The 22,356-nt window shown below is 38.0% G+C and overlaps 1 protein-coding gene and 1 long non-coding RNA gene across 3 annotated transcripts in view; one reads left to right on the top strand and one right to left on the bottom strand.

Annotated features, from left to right (window-relative positions):
• Positions 1–5,646: 5,646 nt before the first annotated feature.
• Positions 5,647–8,553, bottom strand: LOC125325435. Of its 2 annotated transcripts, XR_007203329.1 has the most exons (3): positions 8,332–8,553; positions 7,095–7,160; positions 5,647–6,469 (listed from the first exon to the last, which is right to left on the bottom strand). It is a non-coding gene; the product is annotated as an uncharacterized LOC125325435 (long non-coding RNA). The 2 variants fall into 2 exon arrangements; XR_007203328.1 differs by lacking the exon at positions 8,332–8,553 and having other exon boundaries at positions 7,095–7,388.
• Positions 8,554–8,684: 131 nt separating this feature from the next.
• TBC1D22A (TBC1 domain family member 22A) overlaps positions 8,685–22,356 on the top strand; it is a 146,600-nt gene continuing 132,928 nt past the window's right edge. Inside the window, exons 1-4 of the mRNA XM_048301101.1 lie at positions 8,685–8,855; positions 11,281–11,337; positions 13,069–13,409; positions 14,851–15,030. Coding sequence (XP_048157058.1) covers positions 8,794–8,855; positions 11,281–11,337; positions 13,069–13,409; positions 14,851–15,030 — 640 coding nt within the window. The 5' untranslated portion in view covers positions 8,685–8,793. The remainder of the gene's footprint in view (positions 8,856–11,280; positions 11,338–13,068; positions 13,410–14,850; positions 15,031–22,356) is intronic.

Below are 22,356 nucleotides of genomic sequence, written 5' to 3'. Positions count from 1 at the left end.
TTGAGAGCAATTTATAGGTTGTGCAGCCCAAGGGATGGTTATGATCATCTCCTCTGATTTTCTTGCACAAAGAACATAGATTTTTCACACAGTAAAAACCTCAGTCAGGACCGATGAATTATAGCGAAAGCACAGCAAAGTTTTCAGCAATATAACTGAAACTAATAACACTTTCTCTAGTATTACTTTCCAACAACTAATTCATGTTATGGCTCTGCTACATTCTGGAGTAGTGATTGCCATTATCATTACTTTCAACTTTTAAGTTTTGCCACAAGTGATTTTGTATTTTTAGAGCATTAGTAAAAATGTTGGCTAGCATTGACTGAGAACTGGTACAAACAGAAGATCATCACATACAAATTTATATAAGTCATAGACAACAAAGATGGTATGGGATCAGAGACTAATGATAATTATAGTATTAATATGGGAACAAGAATACAGTATGACATGAGCTTTATTTTTAGGGTTTGTAAAAGAATAGACAAAGATTTATCTGGTAGAAATCTATCTGTTCTTCCCTTTAGCTACATTAATTAGTCCAGTGTAAGACACAATCTCCTTAAGCAAGGCTTTTTCAAAAAAAAAAAAAACAATAAGAAAAAACCACAGGCTTTTCAAACTTCATTCGTATTTCAATATTGTTCCTGTTCTACAGTCTGTGGCTGAGTTTCAGTGTTGGAGAGATCTTCGAAAAATTACACATTTAATGTATTTATTTCCTCTGGTTACTTGTGAAATCTTATTTTAATGACCATGCATACTAGAATTATTACCACTATACTTCAAGATTTCAGTATAAGAGATTAAACCTTTGAGCTCTTTCGATGTAAAATGGCTTCAACTTCTGAGAGCTTCCTGTGATTACCTTATCATTTTCTCTTCAAAACCTAGGGACTCTCTGGTGGTTTTACATCAGTATTTTCAGTTCATTTCTTGCACTAAGATTGCCAGTCCTGAAACAACTGTTAAGACCATTCAAACAAAATTCAAATTTTCATTTCAAGGTTTAGAAGCTAAGCTGGTTTTTTTTATTACTTTACAGCATGATGCTACATACTGTGTTATACCAGAAAGTGATATGAATAGCAAAATACTTAATTCTCACTTTTTAGTCTGAGTTTTCTTTTTTTCACTTGGCTGAAAACTGTCTACTATTCCTACCCACTTCTCAAAAGTAATGATCTAAAAAGAACAAAATTGCAGGTTTTAATTTTTTTTCCCAATTCCCCCAACAATATTAAATATAGGAAAACATTTTTCATCTTCAACTAAAGACTACTTTGCAAATCCAACTCACTAACAGAATATACCTCTTGGATAAGGAGCAGCAACACCTAAAAGCAAATGTATAAAATACTTTGTTACCTTTATCATATATTTTCATCCAAACATCTGCAGCTACTCCCATTTTCTTTGCACTATAATTTTGCTTATGTCTCTTTCACCAAGCTCTCAACCTCTCTGTTGCTAAATCCTAAGCCTTGCCAACACTCTCACTAGTAAAATGGGTAGCTCAACCAACAGCATTACCCCAGGAGCACTCAGTAACTCTTTTCTACTGAAAGTCATGATAGGAAGACTCTGTTACTAGTACTCCAACTGCATTATCTTCATTACACTTGTTGCTCAGTTTATATTTGCCCTCATTCAGGCAAAAGCATACACAAACCACAACACCAGCAATAAATATTCAATAATGGACAATTCATGAGACCTGATACAGACTTACCTTAAGTAGCAAATTCCATTCCTCTTTCAGAAAAAGAAAACATGACTTTGATACAACTCACTTGACTTGAACAATAACTATAATGTATTATACTGAAGATATAGTATCTGAAGATATAATTCTGGAAATTATACCTATGCAAGACACTGTAAGGCCAGCTGTATTTTTTTTATTTTATCCGGTATTTTTCATTCACCTTACACTACCTGAACTTACTTTACCACTAATCCATTTTTACAGAAATTGTATTAATAGGATTTCAATGCTGAAAATATATCGAACACTAAGAAAGAAGGGAATAAGACTCTTTTCAGTTCAAGTGTACATTTCAACTGCTATGCAAAGAAACCCTGAAATGGAATTAAAAAGCAAACAGTGAAACTTAATAACCTTCTAATACACATTTGATCAAAAGAGAAATTAATTGAGAGATAAATAGGGTCAAACAGCATAGTAAAGGCTTTGCTATCTTCAAGAAGCATCAACAGAAACTAATCCCTCCCTCAGACACAAATGACATGAAAAATGCACTAACAGGGACTCAGAGACATAAAAAGACATGTCAGTGGTAGACTTACAGATCCAAGAAAAAGCCATAAGAGCACCGGTGATGAAGCTGGATAGTCAAAGACAAGACTAGAGAAAAAAAATCCCCAAGCCCCAAACCCCAAACCCCAAATCCTGCAGCAGTCAGTCATGAATATTGTGAGGTAACAAATGTGTGCTCTCAAGAGAAATGGTAGGTGTCAATTAACACACATCTTGATGCGTTCTAACACCTGAAAATATCTGCTGAAAATAATTCATTGCAATTCCTACATATCATCATGTCTTCATTCTTCTTAGATGCATGGGAGAAGTTACAGATTTACTTCTAAATAGCTTTTTTTGACCAAAACAAGGAAGGGACCAAGGACATGATTTAAGCTACTGGCATGCTAAATGCAATGCCTCCATGCTGAATACATCTTCTGGGAACAATGGACCAAACACAAAAAGAAACACAGACTGTGCAGAGAATGAACTAAAATAATGAAAAAGTAAAAATGCTGCTAAATATTTCTGTCTGTGTCTGGTGTTTTTCCTGGAATTTGAGCTTAAGTTGTCCATTAGAAGAAAAATGACCAAAACAGAGTGGTTGAACCAAAGCACCTAAGCTTGCTGTTGAATTCCTGCTTAGAGTTACAAGACACTTTGTTTCAGGTACTTTCTCAAAAAAATTTCAATAATACAAACTGTGAAAAGAAGAAAAGAAGTGAGGCACATAGTAAGATGAGTATGGCTGTTTTAAACAGAAACCTAAGGGAACCAAGAGCCCTGCTTACTCTCATATTACATTCCCAAACCTAGTTTTGCACTCAAGTACATTACAGACGATTCTTAAGGAAAAAATGAGCCAATTTGTAGATTCAGCAAAGCTCTAGATACATCTTTTACATTCTGTCCTGTTACACGTCCAGTTTTTAGACTAAAGCAATAGCTTTGCTATTTGTTATAATTTGCCATTAAAAACAAATGTGTGTGTGGGGGGGTGGGTTCTGCGTCTGTTCCAAAGAGTTGCCTAGTCTTACTGATCTTGGAGAAAGGGTATTGCCTATTTCCTCATCAACTCACAGTACTAAGCAGGTCTCCTGGCATCTCTAAAGCTCTCCCAAAATCTTGAGATCTTTTAACTCCAAGAAACATAAACTAATGTTCCTTGTTCTGATAGTAAGTTGAATGTGAAATTCAGAAACTGATATAAACTATATAATTTAAAGAAAGTAAGTTTCTCTCAACAATGAACAGAAGAGAATGATCATGGCTCAGAGCCAAATACACATTGATTTATTACTCTGTGTTTGAAGTTCTGTCATGCCGTAATGCTATGTTTAAACACTCGCTGTACATACAGGAGGCATAATTGTGTGGAATTTCAAGGAACTAGAAATATGTTTGAAAAAGGACCTGTTGCTTTTGCCAACTTCTCTGTCTTCTACCCAGTACTTCCACTTAAAAGCGTCTTTCTTTCTCTGAGTCATTTAAGCCTTAACGGCATATTGCATCAGACTTCAGGAAAGAGCATTTCCATCCACTGGGCTGCCAGTGAGCAGCAGTCCTTGGACACAGAGTGCAGCTCCAGGCTACACCCAGCAGGCTATGTCAGTTGATGTGTGGACACAGACAAAAGTAAAGCTAAAAACCTTCACCTAAAATGCATGAAATGTCAGCATGAGCACTGTCACTAATATTTTAGTGAATGACAAGTTTTGAAAACTACCCACATCAATCACACTTCTAGACAGAGAAACAAGAGACATTTACCCCAAACCAGCATGTATTTATTTCTTTATTCTCTCTCACAGCCTTCTGTCACTGATACTGAATATAGTGTGAGTGAGCACGATTCCATACATGTGCATTACCAGTGTAAATGTATTTTGGCAAATCTGCTATTATTTTCAGAAACTTTTTCAATTCATGTGCAATAGGAAGGGCCACTTACACAGAAAAAGTTACAAAATGCTATGGTGATGACTTGTCTTCAATGATGACTCCTCTTGGCCATTACTCTCTCACGTTGATTTTTTCTCTCTTTTTTCCTCTCCAACTTTCTGGAGAAAAATTGCACTGCCCTGAAAGAGGTTTTGTGACTATGTGATTTGCCAGACCATATCTAACCTTGAATGTAGCTATTGCTTATCCCTCTTCTTTAACATCCCTGTTTTCTTTCTTGCATGGTTCTACTTGAATGCTTATTCCTTTTATCTTACCTTGCCTTGTATCTTTTTGTCCAAGTACCAAGTAGTGTACACTCTGGGATTGTTTTCTACCCAAGAATAACTGCTGTCTTCCTCTCTCTGATTCTACCTGAACTCTGGTTTTGGGTTAGCTTGCTTCATAACTTCACTCTATTTGCTCAATTTTACTTTAAAGAACTGTTTCTTCCATGGTATTTACAATAAAGTACATGGAGACAATGGCTTGGTAGAAAGGGATGCCCACGGACCAGACAATATAGTGACCAGCAACCACAGAAAGCCTTGTGTGCTTCAGAAGAATTTCCACTAGTTTGTTAGAGCAGTAAAAATGCGCATAAAATAATTCTTCAGCATGGAAGTGTCTCATTTGAATTCTCTTTAATTTTTTTCCTTATTGATTAAAGCAAAGAGAAAAAATGCATGACACGTGGCCTTGTCAGCTTGTACAGTGAGTTTAAGCCACACCTTGCAGTTGCATCAACATTGCAGCATGTCGCTGACACAGCAGTGTAAGGATCAGCATGAGAAAGCACTCCCCAGCTTATACAACTTTATCAGCAAATCCTCCTGGTCTGAGTGCAGCGAAGCTAGCAGGGGAGTGCTGTTGTCAGCTTAGTTAATTATGTTTAGCATCAATCTATACTCTCACATCTGTCGTCAGAAAAACTTTTTTCCAAGGCACACTGCACCTCCACAGAGAAGTCTACCTGTGTAACCACACCAGCACAGCAGAAGCTTTCCAGAATAGATGAGCTAAAACCAAAACTGAATGTCCACATAGATGCATAGCTATCACACTAAATAACATCTCTGTGCCTTCTTTGTTCAAAACACTGCTAGTGCAGGCTACAACACTCCTCATTTTTACCAGCCAAGAGCATGGATACATGTGTACATTTTAGAACATACTGAAACTTCCTGAGCATCCTCAGTAACAGTCACCAACTGTATGCAGTTACCTGATTCTAAAAAATGCTCAAGTTAAAAAGAATGCAAAGGGAAAAAAAAAGAAAATTTCAAAAGAAAAAAAAAAGGGAGGAAAAGGAAAAAGAAAGAAGTCTACAAACTCTCTGTAGCTCAATACATTATTTGACCATACTGGCAACAGATCTCTTCCTAACTATAAGTTCTTGCACACGATTTGCATGAAACAAAGCAAATACTACAGTAGACATTTTAATATTTTTTTATTGTTCTGGAATAACAAAAATCCCTATTCAAATGGTATCTGAAATATTACTGCAGTCCCTGTGAAGCAAAGCCTAGTTAATACAGCTGTGCAGATTTGAAACAACTGGTTTGGATGTTTGGGTGTTCTTGAAGACTGTGCTCACCAGCTGCAATAGGTGAGTCCCAGCTGTGACTGCAATGTTGTTGCTACTCCTTGAATGTCAGCACCTGGACACTCGCAGCTCTCCTCAAACGTAAAGAAACTGACAGTGGAACCTGTGCACACCCTCAGCTGTCCATGCTACATTTGTGTAACCAGAAAAGTTAAGCAGAAACACTGTTAAAATATGTGCTCAGACCAAATTCTCCTTCCACAGCTGTGAACTTACCTTCTTGGGATACTCAACCAGTACCATCTTGTAAGCCCTCTTCAAGGACACACTCTTTGTGGCCAGATCACCTTGAGTGGTGGGCATAAAGAATTGCACCTAACTTACTTGAGGATGTGTTGAAAGGTTCCTCCTTCCAAATCCCTTGCATCTCCAGAACCTTGGCAACACAGTTCTGTGTCAGGGATAAAATAAAATTCAGGATAAGGAGAAGATATGAAAATGAATGGAAAAGGAATGAAAACAGTGTCCTTGCCTTCTTGAAAGTCAACAGCAGCCGGCTCTGTAGGACTTATTCCACAGGTCTAAAACTGGCAGCAGCCCTTCACAGTAGAAGCACTTGCAGTTCTTGATACAAATGTAGCCCCATTTGCACCTCAGATTTATGCATGGGAACAATCCATGCAACAGTCAGTCGTTTCCAGCACAAAATTCTGCAACACATTAAAAATTTAGGCACATGGTAACATATACTTAATATAATGAAATATTAATAATACAATTAACCTTGTACTGACCTGATTATGTAACTCAGCAAAACCTCCACTGCTAAATGAACAAGAAGTTCCACATGGCTGCACCAGACTGACACAAAAGTTTAATGGTGTCACTTCAGGATTCAGGTCAACTGTCATAAGGATGACAGATGGCTCAGGCTATCTAGGCTGAATCTAACTACGCTTCCCTTTGATAAATACCAACAATGAACAAATAAAAATAACTGAAACATGGTTTTAACATCCATATTAATGCTAAAGATGAAATGTATGTTTTATGGACTTATCACTTTTTTGATAAATCACTTTTGATTTTGATCACTTTTGTCACAAGTGAAATACCTCATTTTTGTATTCTAACAGCAACGAGTATAATTTAAATTTACCTAGCTGTGACCAAGCAAAGTTCCAGTCATGACTTTGCAGGTTTCATTTCACTTCAGCTAACAGACATAGATCATATTACATTTATTTTCCATTAATGCTGATGATACTCAAGGTCCAGAATCTGTAAGAGGAATCCTACCTAAAGAACACAAATGGAGAAAATGATACTACTTACAGCAAATAAATCTGTAAATGGCATTGAAATTACACCTTTCACCTGTGGACGGTGATCTAGCAAGATCTGCGAAACATTTCATTTTTGTCGGATCTTAGGCCAGCCCCTCTGTAGTTTGCTGGCAGAGAGAGAGGCAAAGCAAGATGTGTTTCAACCCAAGACTGTGAGTCTCAAGGTCTTTAGTGTCTCTTCGTGGTTGCCAGCAACTGATGCCTTATCCTGGTCTTAAAATCAAGAGGCATACACGGTTAGAAGGGAAGAAGGGATTTTACCTTGGTATTTATTTTAAGGATCCTTAGGTGCACTACGTCCAGGTCAAATGCACCAAAATGCACACCGCAATGCCCACCCCCAAAAGATCTGGTATTACATTATAGGTCTTACTAAATAGCATGTCTATCAAAAATTCCCCAATGAGAGGCTCGAGTGAGCCCCCTCCCCCGAGGAACCTTCCCCTGGATGGTTCTATCTTAGTTTACAGAATATGTTCTGGAGAGGACCTTGGGGTCTGGGGGCATTTTGATCCCTAACTCCGAAGTTTCTAAAATGTTTCGTCTCCTAGCTTGACAAACAAGTCCAAGAATGAAGGCAAAAAGCACTAAGAATACAGAAGTTGTAAAAAGGTATAAAAGGGGTACAAAAGAAAAGGCAAAAAATCATCATGGAATCAAAGGCAACTACTAAAGTAAATCCCAAAGCAGGAAGAAAACTTTTTTTCTTCTTTTTAATTCTTAAGCAGTAACTTACACATGAAATACATACTAAAGAACAAACGTTGCACTGTAGATCAGGTCTTATACTACATGCCAATTTTTTGGCTTAATTGTGGCAGGATGTTCCCCAAACCATTGTTGATATATTAAATTATATGCTAAATTGCATTGAGATGCAGCAAAAAAATCCTGTCACTCAGCACTGTTTTCTAAGGAGCATACTCCAAAGAACAACATAAAACCATACTTATTTTCTTGGCAGAAGTGAGGTATCCTCGGATCAGAAATGCTGGGAAGTCTACAGTTACTAATAAAACCCCTCAATCTTGTACCACCTCAAAGCCTTAAATAAAGTGGGTACAACGATTGGAGAGCTTTAAAAGAAAGGAAGCTTAAAGCCCCCTTACCCCACTAATTGGTTGATAATTGGAAATAATTGTACAAAGATAAAGCAGAAAAAATGTGATGGATTTTGTAATAAACCGATGCCCGCCGATCCTCAGTTAACGTCTCCACCCACTTACAAGGCGAGTTTTGCACTTCCAAGGAGTACTCTGAGGAATTGCTCTGTACGGTTCAATCAAAAAGGATTAAAGTCTGAACACGTCACCCTCGCAGAGCCGCGAAGTAACCCCTGAGTTACAGGGATGCTTTGGACGGGGAACACGCGCGGGAACCTCCGTGACGGGGCTTCGGGCCGGGCCGGGGCCGCCACCCCAGAGGCCGCTCCCGGGGCCGCCCCCGTCCGCCCCAGCATCCCCTCGCTGCGATTGGCCCGACCGGACGCACCCGGCAGCAATCTCACTTCTGGTTGGCTCAAACTTCCGGGCCGCTTCGAGGGGCGAATGAGGCGCGGGGTTGTTTTCCCGTCCCAAGATGGCGGCGCTCAGTGCTGCTTCTGTGGAAGGGAATGGTGGGAAGTGAAGCCTGAGGGAGCGGGCCGGGGCCGGGGCCGCGAACGCGGAGGGGGATGAGGTGACGCCGCAATGGCGAGCGACGGGGGCAGGAAGCAGTTCTGGAAGCGGAGCGGCGCGAAGGTGCCGGGCAGGTGAGAGGAGCCGCGGGAAGGTCGGTGTCGCGGGCCCCTGGACACGGCCGGGCCAGGGGGGCGGCTCTGCCCGTCCGGCTTCGCTGGGACCCCAACACCGCGTTCCTGCCCCCTCGCCGCCCAGTCCAAAGGGACCTCGCAGGCCCTGTGAGTCTCTGCTGCCGTTGCCGTGTCCGGTCGGTCACTGTTCCGACCCGGTTCTCTGTTAGCTCAGTGCTCGGAGCCTTCCAGTGCTGGGCACCTCCAGTTGTCTGGTGGAGATCGCTGGTGGTCAGTAAGCGTTGGTGATAACTTGTATCAGAAAGGTTGTTAAATAATTATCTGGATGTGTGTTTCTAGCCTGACACCATGGTTAAAGGAGTTAACGTGATCTTGGGGATGTGTTCACCGGGAAATTTTGAGTGGGAGAATGTGTTTGTAGATCTCAGCAGTGCCAAGTTAGGTTGTTTTGAAACTTGATGCAGGTTATTCTATTTCAGAAATACGTTGCAGGAAACTCAATTTTCTAGGCATAGAGACATGCTTTAGTTTCTGCTATGTATTTCCAATTATTGTCAATTTCTCAACTTTCTTTCTGAAGTGTGAACAGCAGACCAGTCGTTGTATTATTTCAAGGAGCTACAAGTACATACTCCAATTCAAGATTTTCCCGGGAACAGATCCCCAGAGTTACATTAACTCTTTTGACTGTTGCATCAGGCTGGGAATGCATGTTCAGATGATTATTTAGCAGTGATGTACTCTGGGCTCATCCCTAAACTGTTCTCACAGTACAGTTTTCTATATTCTTTTTGTAAGAGTGATGTGTACTTGTGGTTCTCAGAGAACAGTAACTCTGTATTTTATACTCTTTACCTGAATTCAGCAACATAATCCTGCTCATCATTTACGTTCTTACATTTTCAGTTACCCCTAAGCGCTAACTGGGAGCGGTTTTGTTTCTCTGGTTACAAACTACCTTTTCCGGTCCAACTGTTATTGTTCCTCTAAAGTGTTTTCTTTGTAACTTTGCTGAATCTCTTGAGGGTAGAACACTTTTGGCCCCCCTCTCTTGCAGAGGGTCTATAAATAGTTGCAGTTAATGTGCAGGCAACTGCAGGCTTGTGGAAAAACAAGGACCCTGTGGAGAATGTGCTTTTCATTTTTATTTATTTTTTTATGGCAGGGAGAGGATTGTTGTTGCTTTGTATTTGAGTGGATTTCCATTGCAGTTGTTCACAGAGTGGTGTAAGGAAAAGACACGTTCTGTGTGTATGGAAATGGACCTGTGTGTATGGAAATGGACAGTGACACCTGACCGTCATGTGAGCTTAGAGCAGGAAACTTGGCTGTGGAGAGGATGGTGTATGGTTGTGTGGAAAGGCTGATGGGGGACTGACTTTTTTATTTCCATGGAATCACATAAAAATCGTTAAGAGTTTTTATGAACCACCATTTTCAGTCACCATTAGGGCTAATTTCACTGGTGTTAATGCTGCACCTGTTGTGAAAGTCTAAGACTCTCTTAAAATCTGTTATGACTGCAGTCTTTTTGGCTTGGTTCTATCTCAGGTTTACTAAGGTTGGACTTACTTATTGTTATGGTCTGGAGATTGGTTTTGGTGTGTCAGGAGCATATGTTTGTGTCCTTCTATGTGGTTTTTAGTACAGGTTTAGGTAGATGTTAATGTTGTGTATGATTTATTTCTCTTGCAATTAGAGAGTTCTGTAGCAGTAATTTCTATTATGAAGCCACATGTAAATTTTGATGTGTCTTCTGTCGAGTTTTTTTACTTGCAAAATAATTTTATATCCTATAACTGGGAGGTAATGAATTTTTAGTTTGTAGAGTTTTGGTTTTCACAGAATAACATGCTGTTTTGTAGTGTTAGAGGCTAGTGAATAAGTCTGTCTTTGGAAGCTTATTTGTTTCAAAGCATTCTTTTAATACTCCTAGGGCTTTTATTCTCTAACCTGTCACTGTCTACATTTTTCTGTAGCTTTGTTATCCTTGTACTTTAGTAGTGGTTAAGAATTGCCTGGTTGGATTTTGGGTGACAAGGGTACATGGAAGATTAAATCTTTATAGATATTTCTTTGAGAATTTCTAATTTTTTGCAATAGAGAAATGAAGAAATGAGAAATCAGAGAAGAGAATTTTTGTAGATTCTTACCGCAGAGTTAACTTATTTCTCGTTTTAATTCCTAGTTAGAAAAATAAAATAGCCTAAGTTAGCTTAGGTTTCACAAAGAGTTCTTGCTTAGCAAATCTATGATTTTTATTAAATTACTCAATTGCAGCTTCATTATTTTTAGTGGTATGTGAAATTCTTTGAAACAGAGAACTGTTGGAACATTTCAATTCTGTTTATTATTGACTATTTAATACACAGAAAGTCTCCAAATATTTATTATTTTTGTGGTAACTCTCTTTCTTTTCCTTCAGTATTCAACATGTGTATGGAGCTCAGCATCCACCTTTTGATCCATTATTGCATGGAACGTAAGTTAACCTAATATTTAAATATTCCAGATATTTTGTGTCTCCTCTGTCTCCTCTTTTTTTTTTTTTTTCTCCTGTTGGTTATAAAGTTTATTGTTAATCTTCCTTTTTCAGTTTTTGTCATAATCTTGACTTCTCTGTTCTGACTTGTCCTTTGTGACTTCCTGGTGGTTACCATATTTGCAGGAACAAATCAGCTCTTTCAGATCTTAGCTAACATAGATTGCCAGCTGTTGTTATTTATTTGTAATGCCTTATACATGGGAAATTGTGGTAAAGTAAAAAAAAAAAAAGTGTTCTAAAGAAAAGTATTTGGTTGGAAGAACGTCATGCTTCTACTAGATTTTTTTCAAGGGCTGCTTTAAAAGAGTACAAGAAGTAAACATTCTAGTTAATTTTCAGATGATACAGAGTTGGAGGCAGTTGAAATGTGTGATCTTAAGGGCTGGATTAAAAGAAATGAGATTAATTGATTCAAAATATGGAGGTATAGAGGCCCAGTAACAAAAAAACTGGAAGCGTATTGCTTGAAGTGGCAGAATTGGAGAAAGACCTTGCTGTTTTAGACAGTGATGACAAGTCAGGTAAAAGTGTAATTGTTGTAGCACCTGTTAGGGAAGTTACTTCCTGTAAGACGTAAAAGAAACGTTATTACTGGCATTGCATTAGAACTGGGTAAGAACTTTTTCTGATTTGCGGTTCTGCCTGCCTTGTCTTAACAGCAAAAAGAAAAACTAGCCCAGGCAGAAAGACAGGGAGGTCAGAAATGAACTCTAGAACCGTTTTGGTGCAATTCTCTGTAGGACGACCCTGCTTGAGCAGGGAGGTTGGGCCAAATGAGCAACTGTGGTCCTTTCCCACCTTACCCATTCTGTGAAAGCAAAATTAAGTTAATGGCAGTAACTTCTCTATTTTTTGAGAACACACTGAGAAATCCTCTCAACTTTATACCCTATTCAGCTCAGTTCTGAAGGGAAATGTGATTGCTCTGCATTACTGTAAGTGAGATCGAGTGCCAGGCTAGGGAGGGATACTTGGTTCATATCTCACACTGCGTGCTGACAGAGGGGCAAAAGGTTGGGAGCTGATCAGGGTCCACTCAGACTAGTAACCAGAAGAAGTATCCTTCCTCTGAGAAGAGCAAAGTTCCAAAGGAAATCCATGCTGGTGTGCCTGAATGGGGAGGAGTGATAGATTTAATGAGTTTTAAGGTGAGACTTGATTTGTTTATGGCAATGATTGTGTTGTGTGATTGCTTATGATGACTTAAGAGTAGACCATGACTTGATTACAGCTCCTGTGCTGTTATGCAGCAATTGCATTGAAATGGCTGAAATCTACAGAAATGTATGAAGCAAGAGCAGTGCAATGTGCCCTGTCTATTTTATAAGCTATTCTAGTAGTAATCCTTTCATGTGACTTTGTGGTTGGTCTTTTTTTTTTTTTTTTTTTTGTTTTGTTTTTTGTTGGGTTTTTTTTTCTTAAGAAAAGGGAAGGAAAGATTTGTTCAGCTTCTATTCAAAGCAACAAAGTGTCAGTTTTTACAGCCCTTGTTCTCAGACTTCCTCAGCTGTATGTTACCATGGGTGGATGTAGTGGTAACACGAGTGGGGAGAGATAAATATTTGCTACCTATATGGTTTCAACTATGAATGTTTGGGGTTTGGTCCTATCCATAGTGTTTTGCTTCCTTACTAGTTTTCTAAATATTGTTTATTTGGTTTTGAACAGCTTGATAAAAGCAGGTTCAAAGCCACCTACAACTCCAGTGAAATTGAAGAAAGTCAGCACCTTCCAAGAGTTTGAAAGTAACACAAGTGATGCTTGGGATCTTGGAGATGATGATGATGAACTCTTAGCAATAGCTGCTGAAAACTTAAATACAGAAGTGGTCATGGAAACAGCTCACAAAGTAATTCAGAATCACAGCAAGCTACAAGAACAGCATAAATTTCAGGAAGAACATCTACAGGAAGAAAAACAAGAGGAATTTGCACAGCTGACTTCAGTTGCATGTGGTGATACTAGGCTTGTTAAATCAGTCAGCGAAGGTCATACATCGAGTTCATTAGGTATGTTGAAAAGTGAAAAAGATGTTGGAAGTTGAAGGATGAGAGCTACATTATTTGCCCCTGTAAGACAGGAAACCCTTCCCAACCCTTTACTAATACTGCAGGAAAATACTGTTTGTCACCAGTGATTTATTTGAGAGGAAGACTGCATGCCTTACTAAATTGTAATGCATATGAGGGAAGAATAATTAAACTTTCTTTGTTTTCAGCCTTACAAAGTCTCCAATTTTGGACGGAAGTTCCACTATTGAATGTATTTTATTGGTTAAATCCACCAAGATATATGCAATTAATAGTAATACTACTATTCTGAAAAATTGTTATTAAAATAGTACTGCATAAAATATATTGAAAAGCAGGTGGATTGGGAAATTCACCCTCATGTGATCTGTTCCGTGGTTTGTGTATAAGCTTTAAAGTAACCAGTTGCAATGATTTCAAGATTTCTCAATGGTTGATTTTTGTTTGTGTCCCGGTTTGAGACAAATTAAGGGAAACACTCTGGGAGGAACATCCCCTCCAAAGAAGGCAGGTTTCAGCCGCCCCTCTCCCACCAGGTTTGGAAAGAAAATTCCTTGGACAAAAGTGAGAAAGGAAAAAAAAGTTATTTATTTAACAAACACCATGCCGGCACAGGAAAAGAATAATGCTAAATATGAAAACCTCTCGCTGTGGAGAGAACCTGGGTAGATTTCAGAGTCCTTTCTGTGGGTGTGGCTTTGTCTTCTTCGGAGCTGGGTCAGCTTGGGCCCCTCCGGGCTGAGATGTAAGGTCTCCCAACTGATGTTTTGGTGGTGTTGGACAGTCCAGACGAGAAGAAGAAGAAATGGACATTCCAGGAAAACTCCTTGCTTTATCTAACGAACAAAAAGCTAGCTAGAAAGCAGGAGAATGCCACTCTCTTCCGTGCTGCAGAGAGCTGAGGTGAGCAGCCGGGCAGGAGAAGCCAGCGAGCTTATCTGTGTTTCGAACGCAGCCCCAAAAGAATTCCACCGGCTTCCCCCCACTCTCTCTTAAAGGTCTGCCTTAAAGCTACAGAAAAGGACACAGGATTCATGTCTGGGCATAGAGCAGGCGATAGGGGGTACACATAATAAAGTCACACCAAGACATTCCACCCCAAAGACTGTTAGTTTGTTTTATTTCTTTTTTAAGGATGGCAAGGAGAATGAAAACAGCTTTTAGTAACACAGAGATTTTAGAAATCCATTAGCCTTGCTATTAATATGATCTCTAATTGATGTATTTTAATTGTGGAATACTGCTTCAAAGAGAAATGCTCTTTCTGCTGAATCCTAGTAATTTGAAGTCCAAACTTCTGCTATACTTGAGTCTGCATTTTTCAAAACAGAATTCTATTTTAAATTTACAAATTAAGTTCAACTGATTAGTAGTCTTCTCACTGGCTGAGGCTAACTGCTATGCTTCTTTTTCCCTTCAGATAATGCTAGTGAAAATTCTTCCATGCAGAGATCACAGTCACTTCCACAAACTTCCATACCTCCCTTGACAAGTGGAATGGCAGACTACAGCACCTCAGTTACTCCTGCATTAACTGAGAGAGAAGCATCTCGATTAGACAAATTTAAGCAGCTACTTGCTGGCCCAAATACAGATCTTGGTGAGTGTTTCTTATAGGACCTGTGAATTACATCTAAATTATTTTTAAGCTATAGAATTTTCCTGTTTGATCTAGTTTGATTCCTGCCATGGTTTGCTTAGAATCTAATCCTTTCAACGTTGAGAACTGGTCTTTCAGTATTATTCTTTCTTTTGTAAGCTTTTAGTACTCATGTTTTTAATAAGTGATTTGCATACATCTTGCTAATACCTAGGGTGTTTGATGGCTTCTTATTCTTTCTCACATTATTTCTTCCTACTAGATTAATCTCTGTAGAAAAAAACCCAAAGTATAATTAGCGGTGTTTATTGTTAATGCCTGATAACAGAACAGTTTGGAATATAAGAGTTATTTTCGTGCTTGGAAATAAATAGGAATGAAAAACGATGAGGCATATAAGTATTACTGCTTGTCTACTCAGTGTGCCTTCTTCATGTTCACAGGCTGATTACAGTAGTTCTGTGTCTCATCTGTGAATGCTGACAACAAGTCAATGAGAAAACAAATGCATTGTCACATAATTTGACTGTTCCCTTTGTATACTGGATTTTAGCTGCTGAATAGTCAATACAAGTGCTGAGAGGGTATCACAGAATCAAATGGCTTTGTATCCCAAGTGAAAATCTGAAGTAGAATTAGTACACTGCATTTGGAGAACTTGGTGATTAGGAGTTTAGGGCAAAATAATGAATAAAGGAAGTGTCTTTGAGGTAGACCATTCTAGAAGATACCTGCAGGGAACTTACTGGAAGAGATAGAAATTGCATGTTTGCCTGGTCATTGTCATGGGGCTTCTTCAATATAATACAGTCTGAGTTGTGGCTTTTTTTTTTTTTTTTTCTATGCTGTGTCTTATTGTCAGATTGATGCTAGGAAAGTACAACTATGGAAACTATCACAACTGGATGAGATTTAGCACTTCAGTGAGTTATAGGACATTCATATGAAATGCAACTGTGAATAAAAGGAGGTGTTAAAACATATTTTACATAAACTTGAAAATAATAATCAAATATCACTTTTTAGCCCTTTGATCTAACAGATGTTATGACCTTTGTGATTTTGACCAACATGAAAACTCATAACTTAAGAATATTTTAACAGTAGAAATCTTTGTTACATAAGGTTGCAAAATCAGAGGAAAGACAGAGTTTAGTTTAAACCTATCCATTTCACTTTTGCTGTCTAATTAGTTGGGAATACTTTACCAATAAATCAGATTTATGGATTAAAGTAAAATAATTTTGGAAGAAAATTTCCTCTTTTATTAGCAGTGCAGTCACCCTGCTTGTGGTGAATTTAGTCAATGCTATTTAAACAAACTGGGTTTGTTTTTTTTTTTTTTCCCTATTGAAATTTATACATCTCACACTGAAATATATGTAGGAAAGTGAAATATGCGTATGTTTCCTTGATATTAAAGTGTGAAAAATATCTAATAAGCTCTCAATATTATTTCTTGTACAAACCACTAAATAATGCCTTTTCTACATCTGTTTATAGGAAGCTTGTTCTTTCTATTGGTGTGCAAACTGATGAGTACAGTTTGAAGTCGTGTGAATAGAATTTTATACCCAGTTTTGATTTGTTGATGCAGATATTTTGCCTTTTGTATCTGGAATATGTCCAATCATACATATGTGTACACACACACACACATATATATATATACATGTATATTTATATACAGGTAATACATGATTTTTTTTATTGAAAGCAATAAATTCCTTATTGATGACATGCAAACTCTTGATGATCACGAAGCTCTTAGGAGTAGATCATATATGATGGTAGTGCTTAGACTTCATTATTGGTATATATTAGAGAAAGTGTGTGTACACATATATACGTATGTAAACATGTATGTGCTTATTGCCATATGCACAATTCACCAGAATCTGGTGTGTGCATGTCTGTGTGCATTTTTAATGTCTGCGTTTTTGGAAGATGTTTGGTTTAGCTCTGTGCTACAATGAAGATTATGTTTAAAAAGTATTCTTGACTTGTAATGACAGCAGTAGCCTGGGAGACTGTTGCAGGTTGTGTGTGGGTTTTTTAATTTGTTGTTGGGGTGGTTTTTGTGGTTTTTTTTCCTGTTTTTCTTCAGAACAATACTGGAAATGTACTAAGGTAGAAAGTAGGTAATAGGCTCCAAGCTAAAAGTTATGTAAGTAATGTAGAGATAGGTGGCTATTCTGTTGCAACTGGCTTATTCTGTGTGTGTGTGGTGATGTCATACGTGTGGGTCTGTTTTGTGTTAGAGCCATAAATAGTTGGGCTTTGTTTGTCATGATGAATTTAATTAGTAAGTCTTGTAGACATTTTTGTAAATATTTCTGTTCATTTCTGCAAGTATTAGGCTTGGTTTTGCTTGGAAGTAGAAGTAACAGAAGTAAAGTATTTCTATTGTGTTTGTTTCCTTGATACAGTTTTGCATATTGTTGAAATAGATTATGTAGCAAGTGCTTTCAAAGCAAAATAAAAGTAAGGTAATCTGTGGAACTGTAGCCATATCACACACATTTTCAACTGAAGACTTTTATCATAATGTGAGAAATCAACTTTGACTATGAATACAAAGTAACACAAATGACGTTGAAATCCTTTCAGTCACACTTGAATAATCATTATCCTATAAAGACAGTGTAAAATGCAATTTTAGTCTTGTATGTCAACTAGAGGTTGTGAAAGAGTGTCTTCTTTCACAAGAAAACTCTCAGAAAGATGGATTATGTGTATAAATTTGGTAGTGAAGATTATTTTAGCCATTGGAGACTACTTACAGATTTTGGAGTTGGGTTTGGTCCACAGGTTGGATATTATGAACTTGTGGAAATAGTTACTGCAAGAAATGTGGGCTCATAGAAGGAGGCTATTGTAAGAAACAGTTTTGGTTGGAGGGGGACTTGAGGACTGACCCCTGTGTGAGGTGATGGGTGCACGTTCTGCAAGCAGGGTGGGACTGTCAGTAGTACAGCTGAGTTCAGGAGGCAGCTGCAGAGTAGACTGTAGGGTCTGTGTGTCTGCAGAGCTTCCTGCTCCTGGTACTGCATGCCAGGTTATTCAGCAGGAATAATTCACAGTAGTTTTGTGCAATCAGCCTGTGCTTATGCTTGACTTGCAATCATTTCGATGTAGACTTACTTAATTTCAGGCCTTGTCTTTCCTTGTAATGGACCTTGCATTACTGAATGAAGATGGGCTTGCAGAATCTTTTGCAAACAGTTGCTTGCTTTAAGAGGAGGGCACAGAACTTTAACAAAGCAGCGTGGGGGGAATGTTTCTGAGAAGAAATTTCTCTTTCCTTCAACAGACCGCTTTGTACATATTAGAGAAACAGTACTGCTGTGTCTATCAGGTTTCCCATTAAAGTTTAATTCTATTAAACGTATTAAACTTGTGTTTTTTAGTAATCTTGTACAATGTTTTAGGGAGCTGTTTACTGTGCAAACACGGTGTAAGCAGACTGTTGATAAAATTTGATGAAGCAACGAACAAGTTACTGCATACTTGCAACCTCAGCACAGCAGATGTATGCTGGGTTTTTAATATCAATTTAAAAATTAGATGATGAAAGCACTTGCTTAACTCCTTCTTTATCTTCAAATCAACATTTTTTCTGCTTTTTTACACATGTATGGCTAATGAGTGTGTAGTTGGATGTGAGAAACATGTTTATTTGAGTCAGACAATAACCAGTGGTAAGCTTGGTGTACTATGTTCTCTTGGTTTAATAAAGCTTCATAACATTGTAATGCTACTGTTATGCAACGTAACACATGTATTTAATTATTTCAGAGTGAAACCAACTAATTTCTTAAGTTGTAAAACTGTTTTGCATGTTAAGATGACTTTTTTTCTACTTAGTCATGACAAATCTTGAATTGAATAAAATAACATATAGAAGTTTTTGCATACTACCTTGATAAAAAGAATAGAAGGCCTGTAAAAGCACCTGTGAAAATTGTAAAATATTCCCATCTTAAATTTACTCCTGCTGCTGTACACATTCAAGAGCACTTTTCATTGTACTTTTTTTTTAAGCCCATCTACTTCTCTTCCTCCTTCTAACCAAATCTTAAAAAATAAAACCTTTTCAGAGAGTACTACTAGCTGCTGAGTTGGGTGCTGTCTCTTAGCTAGTCCTTTGCTATGGAAGTAAGATAATGTTGTGAAGTCTTACAGAGCATGTGAAGAATAGCTGAATTTATGGTTAATCTGATGGTAGCAAAACTGAATTAGAAATTCTACAGGAATTAAAAACGCTGTAATCTCAGATTATCTCATAACAATAGCTGGTTGTTTCTGTGTACTATAATAACAGAATTCAGGAGTGGTTCTCTAGAAGTTAAATTCAGAAAGAAAACTTGTTAGACATCTCTTTTTCCCATCACAGTGGTCTTTATGTATTGTTGCAGCAACTTGAAAAGTAGGATTTTCCTATTCATGGTCACATTCATTCTAGATTTATATTAAACCTGATCTAACATAGTAATTACCTTTTCTTTCACTTATGGCTCATAAATCTAGTATTCTGTAACAGCAGTCTGTTATGTCCTGTAAAATTGCTTGCCAAACTGGTGCTATTGAAAAGTTTCAATAACTTTACAAAATGCATTAATTGAAATGAACTTGATTAATTTTGTTCCCAGCTTCATTAATTTATCTGCACTGAGCTACACAGTGATTTATCTCTGTGCTCCTACTACATCCGTGTCATTTAGAATTTTAATGCCTCCTGCAGCTGTGAGTTACTTGTAGTTGATCATGTGAGGGCTTATTCTCCTTTCAGTTTGTTGATATATAGTATAAAGTGAACGTGTCCTACTGCTGCTTCGTGTGATGTGCCATTAGTCATATCTGTCTTTTCAAATTATTATCACCTAGAGGTGTCCTCTCTGATTCTTGTTCTGTTCTAGTTAGCTTTTTTCCTACAAAACATGCTTTCCTATTTAGCTAATAAAAAAAATTAATAAAAAAGGGCAGTATTCTACCAGTAGACTTTGTAACATTTTTTTTTTTAAGTCCAGAATCTTCTGAAAGAAATGAATGCTAAATATCCATAAGCGATTCCTTTTTTAGTTACTTTTTGCAGGATTAGTGTTTTGTCTTCCTGTTTTCTGTGGGTTGGTCTCATAACTTGTATTTTCATGTAATAGTAAACATTTATTCTGATTACTGTTCTAGTGGAATATTTCAATGTAATTTATGGTTTTTCATTGTAACTAGATAATAGTAGATTCTTGAAACAATATTGAGAAGATTTTGCATAGTTTGTCTCTTCAGGATGTATTTACCTTCTTTTTTAAGATCCTTGGTTGACATAGTAGTTCCAGACCTGTGCTGATTCTAGTGATTCTAGTGATTGCCCCAGTACGGGTACAGGACCTTACACTTGCCCTTGTTGACCTTCTTGGGGTTTGCTGGGCCCACATCTTAAGCCTGTCCATGTCTCTCTGGATGGGATCCACTCCTTCCAGCAAATCCACTGCATCACACAGCTTGGTGTCATCTGCCACGTTACTGAGTGTGCACTCCATCCCTCTGTCAACATCATTGAGGAAGATACTGAATGGTATTGGCCCCAGTGTGGACCTTTGTGGGACACCACTTGTTACTGGTTTCCACTTGGAGTTGAGCCATTGACTGTAACCCCTTGGATAGGGAGCTGACTGTGTGCCCGTATCCATCTAATAGCCCATCCCTCAAACTAATCTCTCCAGTATTAGTGGCAAGGATGTTGTGGGGGTCTGTATCAAAGGCCTTACAGAAGAATTGTAGTTGGAATCAAATTTTTTCAAGTAGAAAAAATGTAGATTAATATTGTTATCTTTTAACAAGGATTTGTTAATTTTGACTTGAGCGAAGACTCCTTACTGTGTTCCAGCACCACCTATCATTGAATTAAGTTTTTATTGACGGAAAGAAAAAAAGAGTAAGACTGAACAGCTGGAGCTCCTATTAATAAACAAGATAATCTTTCCCTTTTCTCAGTTTGGAAAAAGGAGCCTGTACCCTAAAGCTTTCCCTTTTTTTTTTGGTTAAGAGTTTTGGTATTCAAGTATGACTCAGATTAATAAAATGGATAAGAGGCATTGTGAATGACACAGATGAGCCCTGGTTCTGAGGTTCTGGACTTCTTGCCTATAAATTGAAGATCTATGTGATTTTTGTTAGTATGAAAATGCATCAAAATAGCTTAGAGAGTAAGCTGTTTCTTTTTGTGTGGTAGTCCACAGTGAACATTTCGGGTTAAAACTACTGATCCGCTCAAAAAGAAATGTGCTCTTAGCACAGTCCTTAAAACTCCCACGTTATACTCATGGCTCCATTAAGGAAGAGCGGAGTTCTGTTCTATGTGTGTTTCCAAGTGGATTTGGATGTAGAACATTAGAGTGGGACCCTAAGTTCAGCTGATGTGAAGGGGTTACTGTTAAAAAAAAAAAAATGCCTAAATTATCATTCAAATTCCTGTGCACACACAAAATTGCCTTGATAGTTACCACTAACTGATCATAGAAAAAAAAATGGGGTTAGACAGCATTCTGTTCCAAATTGCAAGAATGATTAATTAAAAGGGTGTTTTTGTGTCAGTTAAAGTTTTAGCAGAATTTTTAGGAGATCATTGTACTGATTTGTGCTCAGGTGTTCAAAAACAGTCTGTGAGTCTGAGCCATGTGGTGAGCAATGAAGTAAAGAGGGGTATTTTAGTCTGGATGAGCTGGGAGGAAGAGAGGTACTATATGATGAGATGTTCTTGTAGTTTTTGTGTTTGTATGGCTTTTTGTTTTTGATGTGCTGTCTCCTTTCCTTACCTGATAGCATCATTAAAGCTGAACTTACACTTGGTGAAATCTGTATTATCCAGTAAAATAGACTTGGGTGAGAGGTTCAGTGTTCTCTGTTGAAGTTATAGACCGAGGGAGCAGCTTTGCCTCTTCCCATGATGTCTTGCAGACTTTGTGACGGGAGGAATTTACCAGGAATGTCACCAACAAGACTACTGGGAACTCTGAACATCCTGCGAGTCCTGAAGCTTTTGGACATCAAGATTAGCAATGTACATATTGTAATGAGTGGCACATACAACTGACTTGTAAGTCAGTTTACGAAGGCTCAAGGAAGTATAATTAATCCTTTAGGTTTTCTTGCCAGCATGTCTTTCACTATTAATAAAATAGGAGCATAAGTCACTGTTACTTCATTAGCAGCATGCCCAGAACTGGAAGATGTATGTAAAACTTGTCTGGGGAGGTAATCATAGTGGAGCAGGCTGGGCTGTGCTGCCTCCCTGATGCAAATTGTTAGTTAGGTGTGCTCTCACAT

This window comes from Corvus hawaiiensis, chromosome 4, assembly GCF_020740725.1.
Source record: "Corvus hawaiiensis isolate bCorHaw1 chromosome 4, bCorHaw1.pri.cur, whole genome shotgun sequence".
NCBI classification, from domain to species: Eukaryota; Metazoa; Chordata; class Aves; order Passeriformes; family Corvidae; genus Corvus; species Corvus hawaiiensis.
Note: the sequence above shows the minus strand (reverse complement) of the source record. Positions and strands in the feature narration are given on the sequence as shown.